The 24,719-nt window shown below is 36.5% G+C and overlaps 1 protein-coding gene across 1 annotated transcript in view; it reads left to right on the forward strand.

The window, feature by feature from the left end:
* Window positions 1-24,719, forward strand: part of LOC107570047 (myosin-IIIa-like) — a gene marked incomplete at its 3' end in the record, with an annotated part of 90,870 nt that overhangs the window by 8,230 nt on the left and 57,921 nt on the right. The window contains exons 3-4 of the mRNA XM_016256241.1: window positions 9,826-9,832; window positions 23,662-23,668. Coding sequence (XP_016111727.1) covers window positions 9,826-9,832; window positions 23,662-23,668 — 14 coding nt within the window. The remainder of the gene's footprint in view (window positions 1-9,825; window positions 9,833-23,661; window positions 23,669-24,719) is intronic.

The following is a 24,719-nucleotide window of genomic DNA, read 5'->3' on the forward strand; positions in this document are numbered from 1 at the left end:
TGCAGGATCTCGCTTCTCCACTGTGTAAGAAATTACAGTCTGCCCGACCCAGATTCCACTCCACAATAGATATTTGATCAAGTCAAGAGGTCAAGAAAGTCAACAGTTACATTTGTTTCTGCACCATTTGGGATGATCCCATCCTGAGCAAATAATGGCCAATTGTAGAATGGGAATGGGTGTGGGATACTGAGAACTAGGGCTGCACAATTATGACAAAAATCTAAATTGTCAATTATTCCCTTGAAATTGTAATTGTGATTTATAATTACGATTATCACAATTTACATTGAATTATGTTTTGAATAGCTTTGTTTGAAGCAACTGCATGCTATATTTTTATATGAAATAAACAAGCAGAAAACACTCGTCCTGAAAAACTTTTATTGCTTTTCTATAGTATTAAGCTTCAAATGTCAATTATACATTGGTTTGATTAAAAAAGAAATGCATTGTATTAAAATGTTACAATAAAATTACAGCAATGGAAAAAACTCTTAATGTAACCTGTATATTAGATATATATGTAATATATATGTATATATATTAAGCACACAGGATAATATAAGTGTGCTTTTTTTGTAATTGTGCCTTTCAACGATTACGTAATTGTGGCATCCGCAATTGTAATCATGATTAGAATTTAGATTAATTGTGCAGCCCTACTGAGAACCATCTAGTGGCCATTTACACGACAATGTTTTCAGCCAAAAACAGGAAAAGTTTTATGCGTTTTGACTGTTCGTTTACACGACAACTGCGTTTTTGGGACTGAAAACGCATATTTTTTTAAACAGGTTTCAAAGTGCAAGTTTTTGAAAACTGCACTGTTATCGTTTCCGTGTAAACACCCAAAACGGGAATCTTTGAAAACGGTGACGTCATGCGTGTGTGTAGTACGTGTTAAGTATGTAGACATGCGCAGTACGTGTCGATTTTAAAGGCAAGCACGAACAAACATACACAACAATGGCGGAGTATATGGTACTGTTGTTGCTGCTCAAGAGTTTGCTAACGCTTCTTCAGCAAAGTATGGACTTCACCAATATAACAACCAACAGCGGAGACGCTTCATATACATCATATAATCGTCACTTCCCTACAGGTACTGTTTACTAACGAGGTGACATCGCCAACTACTGGCCTGGCATATGTAATACAGCGTTTTTGGCCGTTTTCGCGGATATGTGTAAACGTGAATCATTTTGAAAACGTCGCCGTGTAACATACCTGTACGTGAAACTTTTTTAAAAAGCAAGGGAAAATCTTTTCAGTTTTTGACTACACCATTGTCGTTTAAACGTAGCCTGACGATGGGGTGACAGAACTTCATTAACATACAGACCACAGCTGTTAAGACAGGAGCAACTTAATTTACATTAAGGGTAGTAAGCTGTAATTGTGTAAAAGGTTTAAGATTAGGATTTTTGGGGTTCATTCCGACTCCATTGAACCCAAGGTCACTGCTATGCTGCAAAAAAAAAACATCTTCATCGAGATCTTCAACATCCACGTTGTTTTTTCTTACAACTGTGAATAATTCGCTATCCAAAGGACCACACACTGCTTCATAGGCAGTAATGCCTCTTTCACAACACATACTCCGTCTGCAGTGTGTATGCACCGGCAGTGCATTCCAGGAGCGGTGCGTCTGCAGCAGTGCAGCGATCGTTTACGCACAATCGATTCTATCCTTGGTGGCGGTATTGAGGCCCACAGACCAGTTGGCAGATCTGTTTTAACAGAGAACTTAACACATTTGATTCTCAGAAGACACCACCCACATTATTATATTGATTGTTTCTGAACAGATCTGTAGAGGTCAAGTAAGCCATTGAAAAACAAACCGCGCAGTCTTTGACCAAACCACCTCTGCAGTATGGAATGCAGTGGCATAATGTGGTGTTTCCTGGTTTGTCTCACTAGTCAGGGCGGCGTTTCCCAAAAGCATCGTAAGCCTAAGTTGATCGTAGCTCCATTGGTTTCTATGGGTCTACGATGTACTTAAGCTTATGATGCTTTTGGGAAACACAGCCCAGATCGGTTTGCTGTTTTTTTCAAGGACAAAATGTCTCCCTGTCATTTGCAGCCATTGTACTGGATATCACACGCCAGCTCTGGACTGCCACTCCATCCTCTAAAACACTGCTCATGCTGCGTGTTTCTGCCGCAGGGTGTGCGACTGGTGTCTTAAAATAACCAACACACCATTCTAAGTGGGTCAAGGCAGGCAGTGGATGCCAAAGACCCACACATGCACCAATGGGCATACTGAGCTACATCCTGGTCATTTTTCCCTTCAAGCAAATGTGAAGAACGATATAATGTCTGTTTATAGCATATCACTGACACTTTCATTATGACGGAACTAAAGTGTGGACAGTTATGGATACTGCTCTGTTTTTCATTGCCTTAGCCATAGTAGCCATTTTATGCGATCACTGACTGAAGATCAAAAATGTATAGAGTTGATTCTGTTTCACCTGCTCTCAAGTTATTTGTCAAGTTACAGCATGTGTGTGTGCATAGCATACATCCATATTAGTGTGAATCTAAAAAAAAAAACATGTCCAGTGGACGCCAAAATCGAAGGAATTATATATATATGTATATATATATATATATATATATATATATATATATATACAGAAAAGCAAGGGAAAATCTTTTCAGTTTTTGACTACACCATTGTCGTTTAAACGTAGCCTGACGATGGGGTGACAGAACTTCATTAACATACAGACCACAGCTGTTAAGACAGGAGCAACTTAATTTACATTAAGGGTAGTAAGCTGTAATTGTGTAAAAGGTTTAAGATTAGGATTTTTGGGGTTCATTCCGACTCCATTGAACCCAAGGTCACTGCTATGCTGCAAAAAAAAAACATCTTCATCGAGATCTTCAACATCCACGTTGTTTTTTCTTACAACTGTGAATAATTCGCTATCCAAAGGACCACACACTGCTTCATAGGCAGTAATGCCTCTTTCACAACACATACTCCGTCTGCAGTGTGTATGCACCGGCAGTGCATTCCAGGAGCGGTGCGTCTGCAGCAGTGCAGCGATCGTTTACGCACAATCGATTCTATCCTTGGTGGCGGTATTGAGGCCCACAGACCAGTTGGCAGATCTGTTTTAACAGAGAACTTAACACATTTGATTCTCAGAAGACACCACCCACATTATTATATTGATTGTTTCTGAACAGATCTGTAGAGGTCAAGTAAGCCATTGAAAAACAAACCGCGCAGTCTTTGACCAAACCACCTCTGCAGTATGGAATGCAGTGGCATAATGTGGTGTTTCCTGGTTTGTCTCACTAGTCAGGGCGGCGTTTCCCAAAAGCATCGTAAGCCTAAGTTGATCGTAGCTCCATTGGTTTCTATGGGTCTACGATGTACTTAAGCTTACGATGCTTTTGGGAAACACAGCCCAGATCGGTTTGCTGTTTTTTTCAAGGACAAAATGTCTCCCTGTCATTTGCAGCCATTGTACTGGATATCACACGCCAGCTCTGGACTGCCACTCCATCCTCTAAAACACTGCTCATGCTGCGTGTTTCTGCCGCAGGGTGTGCGACTGGTGTCTTAAAATAACCAACACACCATTCTAAGTGGGTCAAGGCAGGCAGTGGATGCCAAAGACCCACACATGCACCAATGGGCATACTGAGCTACATCCTGGTCATTTTTCCCTTCAAGCAAATGTGAAGAATGATATAATGTCTGTTTATAGCGTATCACTGACACTTTCATTATGACAGAACTAAACTGTGAACAGATATAGATGCTGCTCTGTTTTCATTGCGTTAGCCGTAGTAGCCATTTTATTTGATGACTGACGATCAAACATTTTCAAAGGCCCACACATGCACCAATGGGCATACTGAGCTACATCCTGGTCATTTTTCCCTTCAAGCAAATGTGAAGAACGATATAATGTCTGTTTATAGCATATCACTGACACTTTCATTATGACAGAACTAAACTGTGAACAGATATAGATGCTGCTCTGTTTTCATTTCTTTAGCCGTAGTAGCCATTTTATTTGATGACTGACGATCAAACATTTGTAGAGTTAATTCTGTTTCACCCGCTCTCAAGTTAAATGCATTTGCATGCATCTATCTATCTATCCCAATGTATTATGGCATCCAGAATAAAAGTTTGTGGTTATATAATATATGTGTGTGCACGGTGTATATTTATGTGTATATATAAATAGATATGTAAACATAGGTTATATGTAAATATAAATATGTGTGTAAATATTTCTTATATATAATATATACGTGTGTGTTTATACACATACACAGTACACACATATATATTATGTAAACACAAACTTTTGTTAGATGCAATTAATTGATTTGACAGCCCTGCATTCACACAAGATTTTAATTTAATATTAAATAATATATTGTATAAGTAATATATACTGATATTATTTTTAAAAACATTTCATGTGATTTTTTTCACATATACACTATAAAGACTAAAAAGATACACTATAATAACACACTTTAAAGATAATTGAATTGTGTAAATGTGCTTAATTATCATAAAACATAATGTAAAACTGTGGTAAATCATAGAAAACCTTAAAATCATTTCATATATCCAGGAGATATTTCACTCCAATATATATATATATATATATATATATATTGGAGTGAAATATCTCCTGGATATTTTTGACAGGTTACTTAACTATTCTCAGACACAAGGGGGCAAGGGGGCATGCTGCTGTAAAAGTGAATTGTTAAATGTCTTTCTGGCATATGCAGACATGCATGATTATTGTGGGTTTGGGGGTGTATTTTTGTAGGATATGAGTGGATTGGATGCATGTTGTTCTTGGACTGAAGTCAAACTGTGAAATTCTGTGGCTTTGTCGTGCCCTGTAATCATGTAACAAGTATCCATAAAATTCAGTGTTGACTTGCGTTCATTGAACACAAATGACACATACGTCTGCACAGGAAAACAAAAGCACATCGAATATTACATTCACTCATTGCCTTTAGCATAAACCACTAATAGAGCTATACAAACCAGAGGTTTCAATACCTTATACATATGTGACCCTGGACCACAAAACCAGTCAAGCCAAAAAACATTATTTTTCTTTTAAGCCAAAAATCATTAGGATATTAAGTAAATATCATGTTCCATAAAGATATTTTGTAAATTTCCTACCATGAATATATCAAAACTTAATTTTTCATTAGTAACATGCATTGCTAAGAACTTCATTTGGACAACTTTAAAGGTGATTTTCTCAATATTTTTTTTTTTTGCACCCTTAGATTCCAGATTAGATCAAATAGTTGTATCTCGGCCAAATATTGTCCTATCCTAACAAACCATACATCAATGAAAAGATTATTTATTCAGCTTTCAGATGATGTATACATCTCAATTAAAAAAAATTTACCCTTATGACTGGTCAATGGGTGGTCCAGGGTCACATATTAAACAGTTAAACATAACATATTAATGAGATTTCATTACTAACCAAATTAAATCCGTGAACTGCACAATCTCTTTTCAATTTCAGATCTCTGGCTGTGTTGTTTTATCAACAAGTCTGCAGGTACTGACATCGCTCACATGTTCTCCATCTGGTTGGCGCTGATAAGAACTTCCAAACGCCTTCTGGGTAATAGTCTTAAAAAGCTGGGATGTAATGTATTCTGGCTGAGACGGCCCTGCCGGCAGCCTGCATCTCCTGCCCTGCACAATCAGCTGTGAAGTGTGCGTTTGTCAGAAGCGAGCGTCTCTCTGAGACTGATGATTCACACTGCACCCCCATTTCAGAGAGAGACCGACAAAATGGCTGCTCTCAGGGCCAGAGGGGGAGCCAAAAATCGTCACAGCAAACTGAAAATTGTGGCAGAGATTGAATGGAAAGATACTGTTTCACGCTCCGGAATAAATCCACTTCAATTTAGATATCATGTCAGTTTCTGAATTGTTTGATGATCAAATATTTGCATATATAACAAGATTTTTTTTCACACTGCAGGAATATGGGTGAATCTTAATAAACCTGTCAAGAACTGGGATATGTTTCACTCCAAAATCAAAAGATTTAAATAAGAAATTACACCGTAAAACATCTAAATTCATGACATAACCTCTATTTTCTGGGTCATGAGCTACGGTTTATGCCCCAGGTGTCAACTTCGCAAGGTGCATGATGGGATGCCAGATTGTATAGATATTACATGCAGGGAGGCAGGAGGGGGTATATAACAGGACACAATGTACACGATTTAATTTTCCTGAAAGTCTCAATAACTTTCCAGGCTTTATGTAGTTTTATTTGTACAGCACTGCAAAGGTCATACATACACACTGGCATTCTTTAGATTTAAATCAACGACATCAATTGTATTTAGTAGCACATTCCTGTTTATTACCGTTATATACAGAGACAAAACGTGTAATACGGTTCAGCATTGCGTACAATCAGCAAGACAAAGAAGGCTGATGATATGTAATGCATTACACAAAAAAAGACTCCCATGCCCCTTTCCACCTCCTCCACCCAGTTGGCTTCAAGCGCCATGACGAAAGAAAGAACAGACGTCAGCAAGGAACGAGTACGTAGAGAGATTTCTCTCAGTCCCCCCTCCTTACATCTTCATTTTTGGTCAGACACATCTGTGTTTCTTTCTTTTTTTTCTTTTTTAACCCTTTTTGTAGTATACGTGTGACGTTGTGTTCTAAAAAAACATCTCCTGGTGTTTGCCCGCGTTCTGTTCTCTCTCGGAGGAGTTAATGACAGGGAAAATTAGAAAAGAACTGGAATTATATAAATGGCCGGTCATTATCAGCCAATCACAGCTGTCATATCAGCCAATACAGATAGATGGGGTGCAGAGTGGTAACCAATGGAAACACATTGGTTTGTGCTATTGTACTGGTGGTGCCTTAAAACACGATGCCTTGCAATGAGGAGCGATGGGATTTCTGTGGGTAAGGGCAATGATTTGCTGTTTAAGCGCTCCATGATCCTGTTAATGGTCTTCGGAAGGCATAACCGCACCCTTTGCGAGGAGAAGGGATAAGCAGATGCCATATACTTTTTTTTTTTTCTCTCGGTTTGACCCTTTCGATAAGCCTAGTTAATGATGCAGTGATGGGCTCACCTGTTCAGCAACAAAGGAAACGTTTGCTTTTTTTAGGAAACGTTTGAGTTTTTAGAGCATATTTGAGTGTGGGCTCTTTGAACCTGAAAAGAAAACTACCGTATTATATTTTCTGGAAAAAATATGAGTGGTGCAAAACTCTGTTGCTGTGTGATTGCTAGGTGAGAAAAGAGCCCATTGTCAAGTCTCCATGATATGTTCCCTTACAAAAAACTAAAGTTTATTCAAGTGTGCTATTAGTATACTTCTTTTAAACTAAAAAATAGGAGATTTAAATCAACGACATCAATTGTATTTAGTAGCACATTCCTGTTTATTACCGTTATATACAGAGACAAAACGTGTAATACGGTTCAGCATTGCGTACAATCAGCAAGACAAAGAAGGCTGATGATATGTAATGCATTACACAAAAAAAGACTCCCATGCCCCTTTCCACCTCCTCCACCCAGTTGGCTTCAAGCGCCATGACGAAAGAAAGAACAGACGTCAGCAAGGAACGAGTACGTAGAGAGATTTCTCTCAGTCCCCCCTCCTTACATCTTCATTTTTGGTCAGACACATCTGTGTTTCTTTCTTTTTTTTCTTTTTTAACCCTTTTTGTAGTATACGTGTGACGTTGTGTTCTAAAAAAACATCTCCTGGTGTTTGCCCGCGTTCTGTTCTCTCTCGGAGGAGTTAATGACAGGGAAAATTAGAAAAGAACTGGAATTATATAAACGGCCGGTCATTATCAGCCAATCACAGCTGTCATATCAGCCAATACAGATAGATGGGGTGCAGAGTGGTAACCAATGGAAACACATTGGTTTGTGCTATTGTACTGGTGGTGCCTTAAAACACGATGCCTTGCAATGAGGAGCGATGGGATTTCTGTGGGTAAGGGCAATGATTTGCTGTTTAAGCGCTCCATGATCCTGTTAATGGTCTTCGGAAGGCATAACCGCACCCTTTGCGAGGAGAAGGGATAAGCAGATGCCATATACTTTTTTTTTCTCTCTTGGTTTGACCCTTTCGATAAGCCTAGTTAATGATGCAGTGATGGGCTCACCTGTTCAGCAACAAAGGAAACGTTTGCTTTTTTTAGGAAACGTTTGAGTTTTTAGAGCACATTTGAGTGTGTGCTCTGTGAACCTGAAAAGAAAACTACCGTATTATATTTTCTGGAGAAAATATGAGTGGTGCAAAACTCTGTTGCTGTGTGATTGCTAGGTGAGAAAAGAGCCCATTGTCAAGTCTCCATGATATGTTCCCTTACAAAAAACTAAAGTTTATTCAAGTGTGCTATTAGTATACTTCTTTTAAACTAAAAAATAGGAAAGTATACTTTATTGTCTACTTTTTATGTACTTCTCAGAAATATACTTAAAATGACATTTAAGTATATTTGAATTATACTTAAAAAAAAGTCTAATTATATTTGAGCTATATTTTTGCGCCTAGAATCCGTGTTTTCATTGTTATACTGTAGGGGGCGCTAGTACACATCCTCTGTACAATATTTCCAAAAAAAAACACAAGTGAAGAAGAAACTGAAACAACAGATGCTTCCACATCTAACACGATCATCAGACATAAAACAGCATCAAAACTGTGTAACCTTATGGAATAAAATGTCGACCAATGAAGAGGTAATAATGACTGTCAAGCTTTGGGGTGTTGATCGACTCCATCTACGTTTTGATTATCATTCTGAATCCAATTCATAGTCTTTTTTTCAGCTTTTTGTTCAAAATGTTGTTTATTAATTTATTTTTTATTTATGAAACTTACCCACATTCAAGTGTTTAAAAAATAATGCATGAAGCCATAATACAATATTTTTGTTTACAAGTAGATACCAGTCTTTCTTTTGATGTTTTGTATGTTCAGATATTCATATAACAAAATATATACAAATACCTAAATAGGGACATAGTAGTATACTTAAAGTATGATGTAAAGTGCACTTAAAGAAAACTTACGAGTATACTTGCAGTATAAAACTACTAAACTAGTAGTTTACTGAGACTTTACTTCAACGTGTACTACAAGTATTTAATTAGTAAACTATCAGCATACCTATAAGTTCACTTTTAGTATAGTTGCAGTACCAGCTAAAAAAATGATGTAAACTAGTTGTGTACTCAATGTTTACTCTGTTATACTTAAAGTGTATTTAAAAGTATACTTTTATATACTAGAAAGTGGGCCAATTTAGTCCCAAGGAGTATTGAAATAGTACACTTACAAGTATACTACTTGTACACTGATATTTGTATACTTACTACATAAAGCATACTTAAATATATACTTGAACTTTACTTAAGTATACTTAATAAAATCAACTTGAAGTATACTACTTTTTGGTAAGGGTTAGCTCCTATATATGGTTCAGTTCCCTCCTTCTGTGGTTTTCTTCTGTTTTTCCTTTTCTTTTTGATTTAATTTATTATCCACCAGGAGAAAGGGGTCCATAATCGTAAAGGGCTATTCACAGAGCATGTTTTTGCATTTCAGAAACCAAGCCACAAGCAGTGGAATGGACAAAAAAAAAAGCAAGGTCTTGAGATTTTTTGAGTGCCACACTTTTAGAATGTCATATGCAAGACTACAAAAGACAAAAAACATAGGCCTGATGATCAAAGACATCCGTATAGCATGTTTAGAAAGAAAAATAATGGAAAATAGTGGAGTGCAATCTAAAATGCATTATTATGCATTATAACTCATTATGTGAAATATCGTTCATGCCTGTAGCTGAAATGGTGTAGGTCAAGTTATGAGCAAGAGTGACACTTGCTTTAGCAAATGCTACTGATTTTTACATTTCAGTCTGTTAACTTTTTGCTTTTCGTTAAAAAATAGCTCTATAGCTGTACCGATAAATGAGTTTCTTGCATGGATACTATTTATGTCTATTTTTGTGGTGTCTTCCATTGATTGTGTCAAATGCAATTACCTCATGGTGGAGTATGTGGGAGGATGTAGAGAAATGTTAACACGAATCTGACTGGCTGGCTGTTGGTTGTGCTCAGGCAAGGTGACGCAGGCAGCTCAGAGACTCATCAGACTGGGACAAGAGCTAGACGAGACGGCTGGAAAATCCTCCCTCAGGCCTGGGGATGCATGAACCAACCAGCCACCCGACCCCCACACATTCATAACGCCTTTTGTTATGATTTAGGCAAGAGGCCCAGCAAAAGATGATGCCCCAATACAGGCATTTTGATTGGATATTATTTTAATTATTCCTAATTAATGGTGTTTGCTCAGACAAGCATCATTGTCCTTTTACTCATACTTAGGGTTAGATGGTTTTTCAACTCACTAACCTTGAGTACTGAACCCTGGTGTTTATCTTGTGCTGCAATGTTGGTGCTGCAGACATGAATAAAATGTAAAATAATGCAGAGAGGTTTGTTATTACATTTCTGAGTGATCAGAGTTCCTGATGGATAATAAAACAGGTGAAAAAATGCCATAGGCAAGGGGTGCCCAGTCTTGTTCCAGGAGATCTGCTATGCAGCAAAGCTCCAATCCTGATCAAACACAACTGAACCAGCTAATTAAAATCTTCAGGAGCACTTAATAATTACAGACAGGTGTGTTGGAGCAGGGCTGGAATTAAACTCTGCAAGGTGTTCCTCCAGAAATAGGATTGGGCACATATACTTATAGACTTGCTGAGCAGTGGTGTGCGGTGGTGTCCTGAAATGAGGAGGCAAAGTCCTCAAAGTTATTTATTATTTTATTTTTTTAATCAAATGTAAATTAATTTCCCATTCACATTTTCTTGGTTAAAATAAACATTACTTAGACTATCAAAAAAAAATCTATTTCATATTTTTACTTTAACAATGTATTCTATTTATTAAAGCCAAGTATGAATCTCATCAAGTTAGTGTTTTTAAGCATTTTAGATTTATTCCAACATAATAAATCAAGGCAGTAACAATTTAAACCATATATTTTATTTGTAAACTTATGTTCAGCTATTCTTTTTAAGAGTTAACTTTTAAAGGGGTCATATGATGTTGCTAAAAAAAACATTATTTCTTTTATTTGGTGTAATGCAATGTATGTACACGGTTTACGTTAAAAAAAACACATTATTTTCCACATACTGTACATTATTGTTTCTCCTCTATGCCCTGCCTTTTTGAAACGCGTCGATTTTTACAAAGCTCATCGGTCTGAAAAGCGTGGTGTGCTCTGATTGGCCAGCTATCCAGTGCGTTGTGATTGGTCGAATTCCTCAAGCGTGTGACGAAAATGTTACCAGGTTCAGGAAACTTTCCTCCGTAAAATCCGCTGCACGCACTTGAATATTTGGGTTGTACTGTTCTGGAACAGTGTTGTAAATAAAACTTAACCTCTGATTTTTAGTTGTGTCCTCTTTTGGAAGGCCAAACAAAGTAGTTTGGCTTTCGCAAAGAAACACACTGCGTCTCTTGCATGGTGGCGGCAACAATACTAGAGCAAGAATAAAAGTTACGCCTTCTTTCTTTGCGTATACATTTGGGCAGTGTTATGCAAATCTTCCCACATCGTGATGTAGACATGTGGGGGCTTGTTTGAACGAGGCGTGGATGAGCGTTCACTTTTATATAGAATATCTCTTTGGGTTGGAGACTTTAAACTTTGCGATAATAATAATTAGATTTCTGATGTGATCTCTAATTAAACACACCTGAACCAGCTCAAGGTCTTCGGGATCACTAGAAACATCCAGACAGGTGTGTTGGAGCCAAACTCTGCAGTAAAGTGACAATACAGGAGCTGAATTTTGGTGACGGTTATAAAAGTAAAGCATGTTTAACCTTGTTAATTCAGTATGTTCTTCCATAAGCCAGCCATTTATGCAAGTGCCATTTATTTGTGGATAATAGAGGTCTGATTAAATCATTATAGAAATGATGAACCATTTCCTGTGGAGATTGAAGTTCACTTCATATGTAGATGAAATGTAGAATTCAATTTGTCATCAACATCAAAGACGTCTATAAATATAGATTCAATCAAGGCACTGCATAATGACTTCAAACAAACCGCATCAAACGCAGTAAAATTCAGCAGCCTGTGTTAACCAGCCTCAAAAACGAAGTGCAGCCCACATGTGGGGTTTGCGTTTCAGTGTGATATGTGTGTCAGATTTTGTAGGGTTAATGTTGCAGTCGTTAAACTTGCAGTAGCGTGCTGTGTTTTGTACAATAAATTGTAGCAATGAAAAAATATCCATGGTTGCAGCTAGGCATAGCATGGGTCGGTATGAGATTTTGACCGTATGATAGCCTTAAGCAAAGAATATCATGGTATTGTTGTGACTGACTGTTCGCAACAACAGGAGGGGAAGGGGTCGTGTTACTCTCTACACTGCACTCAATCTGAGGGATGAGGAGACATGAAAACAGTGCATACCACAGGAATGGTATAACATACAATGTTAGTGGTTTTGAAACCGTGAAATTTTTAAATCGCGGTATACCTTGAGACCGATAATCGGCCCATGCCTACTTGTAACCCTCAGTATCAGCATCTAACCTTAAAGTAGCAATGGAACGGAAGTAGCAACAGATTTTTTCCTCTGTTTGGTGGCATACATGTAAGTGAAGCATATTATCGGAAAGGAACCAAGTCCCTGCCCTACATTTTTTTTTTTTTTAATCCATCGGTTGCTGTTTGGATAAAGACTGATTTGAATGTGAGCTTGAGATCAACTGTAAGAAAGTGGCGGGGTTTCAAGACAAAACAGACAAAATAATTGGAGTCCGAGAAGTCTGTCATTTCACCAGAAGACTGAGTTATGATATTTAGATTATAAATAATTAGGTTTTAATATTTAAAATAAATAAATAATTAAAACATGCATGGATGAATCGTTCACAATAATATAAATAGCATGCACTTGAAAAATAGATAGGGTGATGATTTTCTATTTTATGCAAACTATACTGCCCAAAAGTGTCAGCTGAACCAGTCTATAGATATTATGCAGTCTGTACTGAAAGTTTCCCTATATGCACATATTAGCAGAAAGATAATTTTCAGCGTTACCTTATATAGATTTGTTTTACAATGAGGGAATTTCACTTTACTGAAGAATTCACACCAGTACTCTTAATGAGAAGCATTAGAACATATCAAACATTTACAAAATTATATTTCAGTAGAGAGAAAATGCTATCATCTAAGAGAAGAGACAGAAACCTGAAAGTAATGTGATATGATGGTAGTGGTCAGATTGAGCTACTTGTGTGAATAAGGATCTTGAAAAGCAGTACATCTGCTATCTCCGGCAGCAGCTGGGGGGAGTCATGCTCCAGTAGCCCCTCACAATGGTGAGCAGATTTAGCGGCGCTCCAGCAGGAACACATTCAACTCACGTCCCCCGGCACGACAATGGCCTCATCATTGGCCGCATCAGTCTATTGACGTGTGCCTGCAACCCTCAGTGCCCATCAAACCTGCCAAGAGAATCTATGGCTTTTCACAAATCTTTTTCAGACATGCTGTCTCTCGCTCTCTCTGTTATAGCAGAAGTATTAATTCCTCTGAAACATTTCAGAATTGAGAAATTGTGATTGATTTTCAGGTGGATGCTTTCTGTTTATTAACTGCATGGTAATGAAGGCTCATCACTTGATTGGCATGTGTGAGTAATGAGTTTAAGGAGTGAACACGTCGATTAGTGTATTGGTTACTATTGGCTAGGTGCACAAGATGGCGACGGTGAGTTTCGGCGATGCGAGTGTGGGCATGCTTACTTCCGGTCTTTGCGACGTTCGCATTTACCTTTAAGGGGAAAGTTTCATATGAAATTTGGCTAGATAGACATAATTAATGTTTTTCTAATTAAATAGTGGGTAGTGGTATATCAAAGACAAGAGAAAACATCCTCCTTACATTATTGCTTACCTCTGTGTGGAAATCCATCAAGATACAACACAGAGACGCTCAGAGATTTCTGCATTATGGACTCAATGTATGTTTTATTAACTTTATTTGGTAACCTTATCTATAACTGTGTCTGTAGCAGGTTTGCATTCATTAAAAGATAGGTGTTTGTGTTTCCCTGTGCGTTTTTTATTAGTATGTATCTGTTTTGTGAAAATGCATCTGTTGCATAAATCATTATCTGTCTGGTGTCTATTAGCAGCGAATTGTTTGCATTAATTAACAAATAAAACTAATCTTTAAATTAGTCATAAGTATTCATAAATTTTCATCTATGTGTCATCTATACATGTATAAATGTAAAATAGGCCTAAAATGTCTTGTGAAAATGTTGACGGAACAAACTGATTTATATGCAGAATTGAAAAATTGATATTTATGCAAATCAACTGATGTCTCACAAGGCAAATGCATTTCAGTTCAAAAATGTCAATGTAATACAAACAGTTTTGAGGAATAAGTAATTTGTACATTTACATAAAGGTAAGGGGAAAAGACTGTGTAGCTTTGTGTGCACACCATGAGTTCAATTCAGCTTTTATTTCCGGAACAGTATGGGTTAGTGTATTTCATTAATTCACCTGACCCAAACATAGTTTCAAATGCCACTGGCTCAATTAACATTTATAGTACAGTAATAATAGCAATGTAGATCTTAGTTGCATTTTAAGTGATATAATAAATCCTGTAAACATATATAGAAGGTAATATTTGGATTTCTCTGTCTCTTCACTGGCGTTTAGCAAAACCAGAAGTATCTATGCCCACACTCGCTAGACCGGAAATCCAAGATGGCGGCGATATGCAACTAGCCCATTGCGGATTTATCAGATCATTTTTCATATTTGTGGACATGCAGTGTGTCAGTAAACCCATTAGAAAAGAATACATCTCAAATGAGATCTCATTCATGTCTCCGTTTTTTTTTCTACTTCACAGAAATTAGATTAATTGGCAAATGGGCTGTTTAAATGCCCTTACGAAAAAGAAGTTTATTCAAGTGTGCTGTTAGTATACTTCTTTTAACCCTGCCTACTGTTGTAATATTACAGCGTCAGATTTAGCTCCACTAAAATAAACCTGCACTTGTTTTTTAGCCTTTAAGATCACATTTACACAATTGGTAGGTCCTATTGTTCAGTCCTACAATGTTGTTGGGTCGTATGTAAATAGGTTTGTTTACCTGGCCATAAACTTACACAACCTGCACACTTGCCTCAAGGGACTTCACCTCTTTTTATTGGACTGGATAAACCAACATGCAAGTAAGTATAATGCCTAAAATATTTTTTTCTGTGATTAGTAATATGTGTAGATCACATAGATATTAAGGTACTGTTAAATACTTTGATTAAATTAGATTTTGAGCTTGTTATGTCAAGGTTGTAATTTTACAACATTGGGCTAGAGTGGTAGCAAAATTTGCCTGTGCACCTTACACATTACATGAATGAATTGTACTTCTAATTTGTTAGGAACATACTTTGACATGACAAAAAATATTATTGATTTTTATTGTCTTATCTGTTACCATTGTGAGTTTTATTCCAAAATAAAGGATTATTACAGTAAATGATAAGTTCAAGTTGAATTAAAAAATAAATGATTTCTTTGAGAATTTTTTATTATTTGTCATGCGATATTTAAAACTAAATTTTAAAATATACTTAACTGGTTCTGTTTTCTTTTCTGGGCTGAAGTTGTTTGCTCAAATGTGTGCTTGATGCATGAGGGCCAGGTGATAATGTTTTGGAATGTGGGGGTTGTACGTGCTATTATCATGATAAGTAGAGCAAAAAATAGTATTGATTTTTATTGTCTTATCTGTTACCATTGTGAGTTTTATTCCAAAATAAAGGATTATTACAGTAAATGATAATTTAGTTCAAGTTCAAGTTGAATTAAAAAATAAAAATGTTTTTATTATTTGTCATGCAATATTTAAAACTAAATTTTAAAATATACTTAACTGGTTCTGTTTTCTTTTCTGGGCTGAAGTTGTTTGCTCAAATGTGTGCTTGATGCATGAGGGCCAGGTGATAATGTTTTGGAATGTGGGGGTTGTACGTGCTATTATCATGATAAGTAGAGCATTATAAGCTATCAGAATGTATTGTTTGAAATCAGTAGAATGTGTGAATTCTGCAAAATTGGTGAATTCTTTAAAATGTTTAAGTATGATTGGGTTTGACTTGCATCAAGATAATTTAGCCTTGAAAAGTAATATAAAGATGCCTGTGAACTGGACAAGGAAAATGACCACCCATTTTTGTTGGCCCATCTGATGGTTATGTGAACATCATGCCAACAAAGCCAGGCCATTCAAGAACACAGACCACGCGCCGCATCAGGTAAAGCTGTCTGAAAAATGATTTTATCTGTCTCAAAATTAATTTATCTGATTAGGATATCACTAATGATGCAGTCTCCCATCATACACCACTGGAGTACTTCTGAAGGTTTGTTTCCGAAGATAAAAAAAATTAGAGGCCTCCCACAACAACATATAAACGGTGAAATATTTTTTTCACAGTTTTTTTCTAAATTTGTGTCTTACAGGGTTAAACTAAAAAATAGGAAAGTATACTTTTAGTCTACTTTTGTATGTGCTTCTCAGAAATGGGCTTTATGTACTTCTCAGAAATATACTAAAATTACATTTAAGTATACTTGATGAAGTATACAACATTTTGGTAAGGGTGTCCTTCTCAGATGTTTCTCCTGACAAAAAAATAATCCTATTCGTCTCAAATGAGTCTTCTCTAGTATCAAGTTTCAGAAGAGATCTCAACCATGTCTCAGACTGTGTTCAGATTTGGCAAGATAAGTATGCAATCAATTATCAGAGATCTCAATCAAATTCTCCAATGATCAAACATCTGAGCTATGCATCCAAATTTATTTTAAATCCCTAGCCTCTTACTGTATGTCAAGAATTGTTTCCTTTGTGCCTGTGTTTATTTTGTTCTTGAATTTGAAGCTTAAATGAAACATAACTAGACTCCAAGAAGTATCTCATGCTATTAAATACCATTTGAGCAATGTGTCATAATGCATGTTTATTTTCCGTTTCAGATTTGTCGTCCTTGCATCCCAATGTGTAAACTCCTTATACATTCCCACCAATCTGACATTTTATGATTGAGCTGTTCTGAATGACGGTTATTATGATGATTATTTGGTCTTCAGTCTAGTGTGTGGTCTGATGCTTTCACCCACTGAAGCCACTTCGCTTTGGATGAGATAACTGTTTTAAAAGCAGCCTCACATATCCAAATCACAAAATCAGTGCAGAACTGTCCAACCATGTCTGGAGACAGCTGCATTCACCTCTGGTAAGACCAAACTCTATTTCCACCATAACTCCACTATATTTGATATCTTTCCAAGAATCCATCAAGTCTCAAACATCGTTCATTCAGTGTTCATATACTGTCATATACTGCAAAACATGCATCTTTATTGCCACTGTTTGCACTTAACTTGTTTTAATATGTCTTTCAGAACATTTTAATTGCTGATATACATTCGTTGGTTGGTCTATAGCTGGATAACAGACTGGAAAGCGTTGTTTAATTAATTGACCATTGTTTTAGATGTTCCTTCTGATATTTCTTTGGAGAAGTGTAAATCGTTTAGAGCTATAAAATGAACAAAGTACAGATTTTTGAGGACAAACATTTTTTCATGAAATTTCTCTAATATGTGCTTTTTTCAATTTTATAGCTCTAAACTATTTGTATTATATTAACTATTTATAATTTATGTTCTCCAAAGAAATATATTGACACTGCTGACTTTGGTATTTTGGCACATTTGAACACATTTTGTGCATTGTCCGCTGCTCTTGTAAATTTGTTTTTGTGTGATCTCCAGTGTTGGGGGTAACGCATTACAAGTAACGCAAGTTACATAATCAGATTACTTTTTTCACGTAACTAGTAAAATTACGCATTACTTTTTAATTTATAAGATCATATCTGAGTTACTTTTTCAAATAAGTAACGCAAGTTACTTTTTTTTCCCAATTTATTGATTGGCAGCTCTCCTGTCCCCATGTTGAGAGAAATCAGAAGATGTTACAGTAGTTCTAAAATAAATATGAATATGCATTAATGCGTCTCACTCACAAAAAATAAATAAACACAGATTCGGTATTCCTCAAAATTAATAAAAATAATGCACCTCAGAATATGATGCAAACCTGCAATAATTAAATGTTTAACAACACAAATATCCTTTATGTATTTAATCCCATTCTATTAACAAATGTCTATGCTTCTGACCTTCTATGATCCAGTTCAACCATACTAATAAGCAAAAATTACTCTAGACAAACATTTGTGTGTCTTTTTTTTTTTGCTGAAGTGTGTTGAAATGTCTTCTTCTGCATTCTACTGGCGTCTCACTCACAAAAAATAAATAAACACAGATTCGGTATTCCTCAAAATGAATAAAAATAATGCACCTCAGAATATGATGCAAACCTGCAATAATTAAATGTTTAACAACACAAATATCCTTTATGTATTTAATCCCATTCTATTAACAAATGTCTATGCTTCTGACCTTCTATGATCCAGTTCAACCATACTAATAAGCAAAAATTACTCTAGACAAACATTTGTGTGTCTTTTTTTTTTTGCTGAAGTGTGTTGAAATGTCTTCTTCTGCATTCTACTGTACGGACGTAAATTTACTTTCCCTTCAGCCTGAGGCTTATTCATTTCACGTTTGGTTTGAAAAGGCTTTTATATTTGCCAAAAATATAACTTTTTTATTTTAAAAACAAACAAGCAAGCCCTGTCCAGATTTAAAAAGTAACGCAAAAGTAACGTAACGCATTACTTTCCAAAAAAAGTAACTAAGTAACGTAATTAGTTACTTTTTTATGGAGTAACGCAATATTGTAATGCATTTTTCCCCAACACTGGTGATCTCACAACCTTGAGAGCTTAATTATTGGACTTGGAAATGATTGAAAAGTTTGCAATGTGTAGGAGGGATGAAATACTAATTATACTGTTTTTTGGTGAAAGACATGAAGCCTTTCTGATACAGCTGTACTCACAGCAATAAGCAATTAAAGTCATCATGCTAGAGTAAATGTGTGTTAGACAAACTGTTCCTTGTGCATTTCTGCTGTCGCATATACTGAATTAGATGTCTTTCAACATACATTATAAAAAAATATATCTCAGTTGGAATTGCTCCTCTCAAATGACAAGCAGTTCTTTAGTGCATAACTCAAATGCTTGTGTAGAACTCCTTTTCCAAAGTAAAGACAACTTATTAGATTGCTAAGGCTTGCTATTACTATTTAAATTTGGTATTCTTTTAAAGAAAAAAAATCCTGGACAAAAAGAGCATTTAACTCTTTAGATATTAGAAAACCACAAAAAAAGTCAAATCTGGACTTTAATGAGTAAATTAACCTTGGTTGGCCTATCAGTGTTGGGGGATTTGATGAATTTGACATGCTTGTCACCCTGAGGCAAAGCCATTTGAATCAACACCTGCCTCACAACAGCCTAGACTCAAGTGTGTATGGAAACAATCATGACGCCTGTGTAAATACACTGGATTTCCAGCTGTGATGCATTGATTGTGGAAAGAAGCGAAGAAAAAATGATGAGACCAATATGAAGAGACAGCTGTGTGTCTTCTGTTGTAGAAGCTAATAGTGTACACAAACGATGCATGATGAGCCGAAGGTCAGAAGTTTTCATAATCAAAATTGCAGTCCATAAATTGTTTACTGGAAATGAAGTATTTGTATACTGGTCATTTATATTATGCAGTTCCTCTGTAATTCTGTAGCTTTTTAAAAATGAATATGCTTGCATTGTAATTCAAAGAAATATTTCTATAAAAAGAAATGCAATGGAAATAAAAAGCTGAAGTTAGCTATTGCTTGGTGAGCGATGACCATTAAGGATGTCAACTTAAATAATAAAAAAATATTAAATAATTTTAAATCATATTTTAAAATCTTATGATGATGATTTTGATAGATTTTGCACCTTTTTCAAAAACCCATGATGAAATCGCTAATACAATACTAATGAATGTCATGTTGCTTACTATTAAAAAGTAGCATAATTATTTAAAATTCACCCCATGTAAAATGCTTCCTTTATTTAAATTTAATTTAAATTAATATATAAAGCTATAAAGTAATTAACTAATATGATTTTCATCTTTACAAACTATATTTATTATATTATTTATTTAATATTTTACCTGATATATATATATATACATAATGGGGACATAATAATGTACTGCATGAGCCAGAACAGGAATCAGCCTTATATTATATCTGTGAGCATATTGCATTAGGCATCTGTCATCATGGCCGTTTTTTTTTCTTCCCTCATTATGATCTTCATTGTCATTGTAAGGAAATGGCAAGCATAAAATGTCAAACAGTGAGTGAATAATGTTCAGAGAAGGGTGATGCAAATCTAAGTAGAACATATGCCTAAAGCATCAGCCAGTGGAGAATGTAAGACTTCTCTGGATTGTTTAATTAAAGACTTTAATTCATCTTCATATCTTCATAACCTGCAATATATGTATATATATATATATATATATATATATGTATGTATATACATAATGGGGACATAATAATGTACTGCATGAGCCAGAATAGGAATCAGCCTTATATTATATCTGTGAGCATATTGCATTAGGCATCTGTCATTATGGCCGGTTTTTTTTCTTCCCTCATTATGATCTTCATTGTCATTGTAAGGAAATGGCAAGCATAAAATGTCAAACAGTGAGTGAATAATGTTCAGAGAAGGGTGATGCAAATCTAAGTAGAACATATGCCTAAAGCATCAGCCAGTGGAGAATGTAAGACTTCTCTGGATTGTTTAATTAAAGACTTTAATTCATCTTCATATCTTCATAACCTGCATTGGCAGGGTCTTACTGATGATTTCAAACATGCTTTTAGTTACAGAAGGCAAAGGATCACCAATAGATTAATATAATTGATAGATTGCATGCTGTTGATATTTAGTATTCAGGTGCTACCTTTGCTTTTATTGTCTCACTAACAGCTGGTCACAGCCAATCATTTCATTAAGTAGCTCATTAATGGGCCGGCTCATGAAACTAAACGCAGTTTTTGCACCTTTTTGAAGGTCTCAATCAGTATTATTTGTAGTGTTTACTAAGACAAGTGTCACCATTACTATTGCATAAAATGAGGATTATTGATTGGATCAAACCCCTGACCCCAAGTATTAAACTGCCATATAAACCAGAAGATCACAAGAGTAGTCCAAATTCATAGTATACTGTATTTGATGAAAGAAAAAAGTATGTTCTATATGTGTGTAGCATGAATGCAATGTGGACATATTACATCCGCCATGTTGGCATCGCAGTTCCCTGCCATTGACATTCCCTCCTGTGGCCTTATGGAAAAATAGTCAAGTGTCCAGCAGATGATAATGTGCATTTAGACATACTACTTATTTAGCATACTGTTTTTTGCATACTATAGAAAATAAAGCATATTCGGATAAAGATACTTGGGGACTCTTTTTTTTGGCCTACACTAAATAAATAAAAAGTGGTACTCTTTCAAAAGGTAATAAAAAAAATAATATGTATCATTTAGGTACTAATATGTACCTTTAAGGTTTTAATATGCACCCTTCAGGACTAAATAAAGTACAAAAGTGTACCTTTTGAAAGCTTTTGTTTTCTGAGAATGTAGCAACACAATGCCCTAGAAATCATAACCTACAACACCTGAACAACTGCATAGCTACACACTAAAAAACATTCAGAACACTTCAGCAACTGTATAGTAACACACTGGCAACCACCATTATGCATTAGTATTTTTTTGTGCTTGCTAGCGCAGTTAAAATTTTCTTCAGACATTTTTTGCAGGTTCATCAATCATAGAGACTGAACTTCTCCGCTTTGATTAAGAGCCCAGAACAGGTAATGTGAAATGGGAATGGGGGGGCCGGCCTTTGTACAGAGATTCAGTCCAAGTAGGTTGTGGGCCCAGTGCCCACACTAATCATGGGGTCATTACGGCCACTGCTGTGTCCCCGCCTGTGGGTTGGACTGCACCATTTGTAACCCAACAGAGCAGGAAATGAGGCACTTTAGCTGTGGTATCTCAAGCCTGGGAGATCCAGTTGAGGGGGCACCACTTAAGGAGGCTGATCAAATTGGACCCCTTTGGAAATGAAGGCCGTCAGAGGCCAGGGAGACCTGAAGTCGGGGTGGGGAGGTGTCAGCGTGATGCATGACGAGGGGCCTCCTCATGGGCCGAGACGTGAACGACTTCATACAGAGTTATTGATTACTGGTCCTCCCATCAGCTTGTGATTGATAGTCCTCTTTCTAGAGGTCGAAACATCAGTGCTGGCTTTTTCTCACTGCTTCAAATTATGATGTTTGCCTGGGATAGTTATGTAAGAGAGAGCGAAGAAAGGAAAGCAACAGGGAGGGTAAAAAGAGATAATGAAGGTGCACAGGAAGAGGTAGCGGCGTCTTCTGACAGAGTCTTACCGGGGTGCACACAGCAAGCGAGCAGCATGACATCTGGTTTCTCCTCTGGTTTGAAAATTGAACCTTGGGCAAGGGAGGGACCTAATGAACACCACAGGAGCTTAATAACAAACCAGAGAAACAGAGAAGCAGCCATGAATATTTCAGCTTTCTGCAGCTCTTCAGGTACAGTATAATGCTCGATCTCTGCGGGCCACACAGATAAACAGGCACAAATAGGTTGGGCAGCAGCCCCTGTTGGTGAGTGTTGTCACCAATGAAGTGTGAAAGGCTGCTGAAATTGATTGACACAGGAAAAAGATGCTTGTATGCTTGCCAATAATCGGATGTTATAATGGGAGCTGAATGCTGTAACTTACTGGGCATCCAGTCAAGCAAAGAGAGGATTGACGCTCAGGAAAGATTTTAAGTCAGTGTTGATTGATGCAGAGAAGGGTAGAATGGATTGATGGCATACAAATCTATGAACCAGTGCATTGTTATAGGTCTAAATTGGGTCTTTGCAACATCATAGGTTCAGCAAAGAACCATCTTCATATAAAGAACTGGTTTTAGCGGTATAGGGTACTTGAGGTGGTTGGAGATTCAAAAAGTTCACGTTACATCACTGTTTTGGTTTTTGGGTTCTTTAAAGCATATACATGTTCCAACATATAAATGGTTTTCTAAAACGCTAGATGAAAAAAGTTATTTGTGGAACTTGAATGTTCTCCAATGACAACAGGCTGTAAAACCCAAAATGAGTAGATCATAAAATGTTCGAAAAAATCCCTTAGGCTATGTTTACACTGTCAAAGTTTGGGATTGACAACTGCATTTACTTGAAGGTGTGAGTCTTGAAATGTGACTTATAATAGTGGCTTGAACACTATCTTTATGAATGTGCAACATGAGTAAAGCCTATGTTCTACTCGTAACTATCACCTGCAACCTTGGAAGACAGTCTAGTCCAAGTAATATCAAAGATGGTGACTTACATAAAACTGGAAAGTCTTCTCACATTTGACACAACAAGAGTCCAATCGAAGGGTGAGTTCATTCATTAAATCTTAATTGACCTACAGCAGCTTTTATACCTTCCTTCCTTGCAGAGTGTTTCCCCGCTTTCAGCCCGCGATGCTGGAACAGGCTTCTGCATCCCTGCAACCCTATAAGACAAGTAGTTTGGATACTTTTTATTACATTAGCTTTAAAAAAAAAAATTTTGGGCCAAAATGTTCTATGAAATGATACAAATAAATTATACAAATGCAGCAACTAAACATATCTAGTTAACATACTGTTACTGAAACAACCCTGTCTGCTAGGCAATGGTGTTGTCATTGCCAGAAGTAGAGACACTAGATGTCTCTATAAGATAGATGAGTCACATTAAATCATCAGCAGTGCAGGCTTGGATGTAGTAGCAATCACAGAACCATCTGTTGCACTGTTAGAGCCATTGTGGGTTAAGTCAGAACAGAACAATAGCATAAACCTCAAAGAAATCAAGCTGTCTGTCCTTTCACTGCTCTTACCGAGTGCATGCACTGTAGGTAGAAAAACTGTTATATAGCCTGGTGTCATGCCCCATTGCACCTATTACAGTATGGGTGTCCAAACAGTTGCCTGTTTTAATCTGTCATCTGCAAGTGATATTGCATGCCTTCGTCCATAGGTCACCTCAGCCTAGCATCAACATTGAGGTGACATTAAAGCAACGGTCAGAAGCCAAGCATGTTGGGATATTGTACAATATTGTGTTACTTTTTGTTGATGAATAATGCATAATACAGAGAGATAACCTAACTGTAGGCAGTAACTAGCACAGTCACCTTCCTCTGTGACGGGACACTATGACTGATTGATACCTGAGCATGTAGAAGCAGCGGCGAACTGTAAGTTGAAGTTTGTTTACTTGCATGGTGTGGGCTTTTTACCTTTTGTTTGAAAGTTTGGATCTTAAAGCAGGTGTTTATAGGTTGTTGTAGAATTATAGACTCTGTAGTATTAGGTAAACACATTGTAGTTCTTTGCAAATAGAGAAAAACATGGTTTTTACAAAAGGCAATCATTCAAGGCAAGCACTATCTGTG

Source organism: Sinocyclocheilus grahami, unplaced genomic scaffold, assembly GCF_001515645.1.
Source record: "Sinocyclocheilus grahami isolate Dianchi unplaced genomic scaffold, SAMN03320097.WGS_v1.1 scaffold1409.1, whole genome shotgun sequence".
NCBI classification, from domain to species: domain Eukaryota; kingdom Metazoa; phylum Chordata; class Actinopteri; order Cypriniformes; family Cyprinidae; genus Sinocyclocheilus; species Sinocyclocheilus grahami.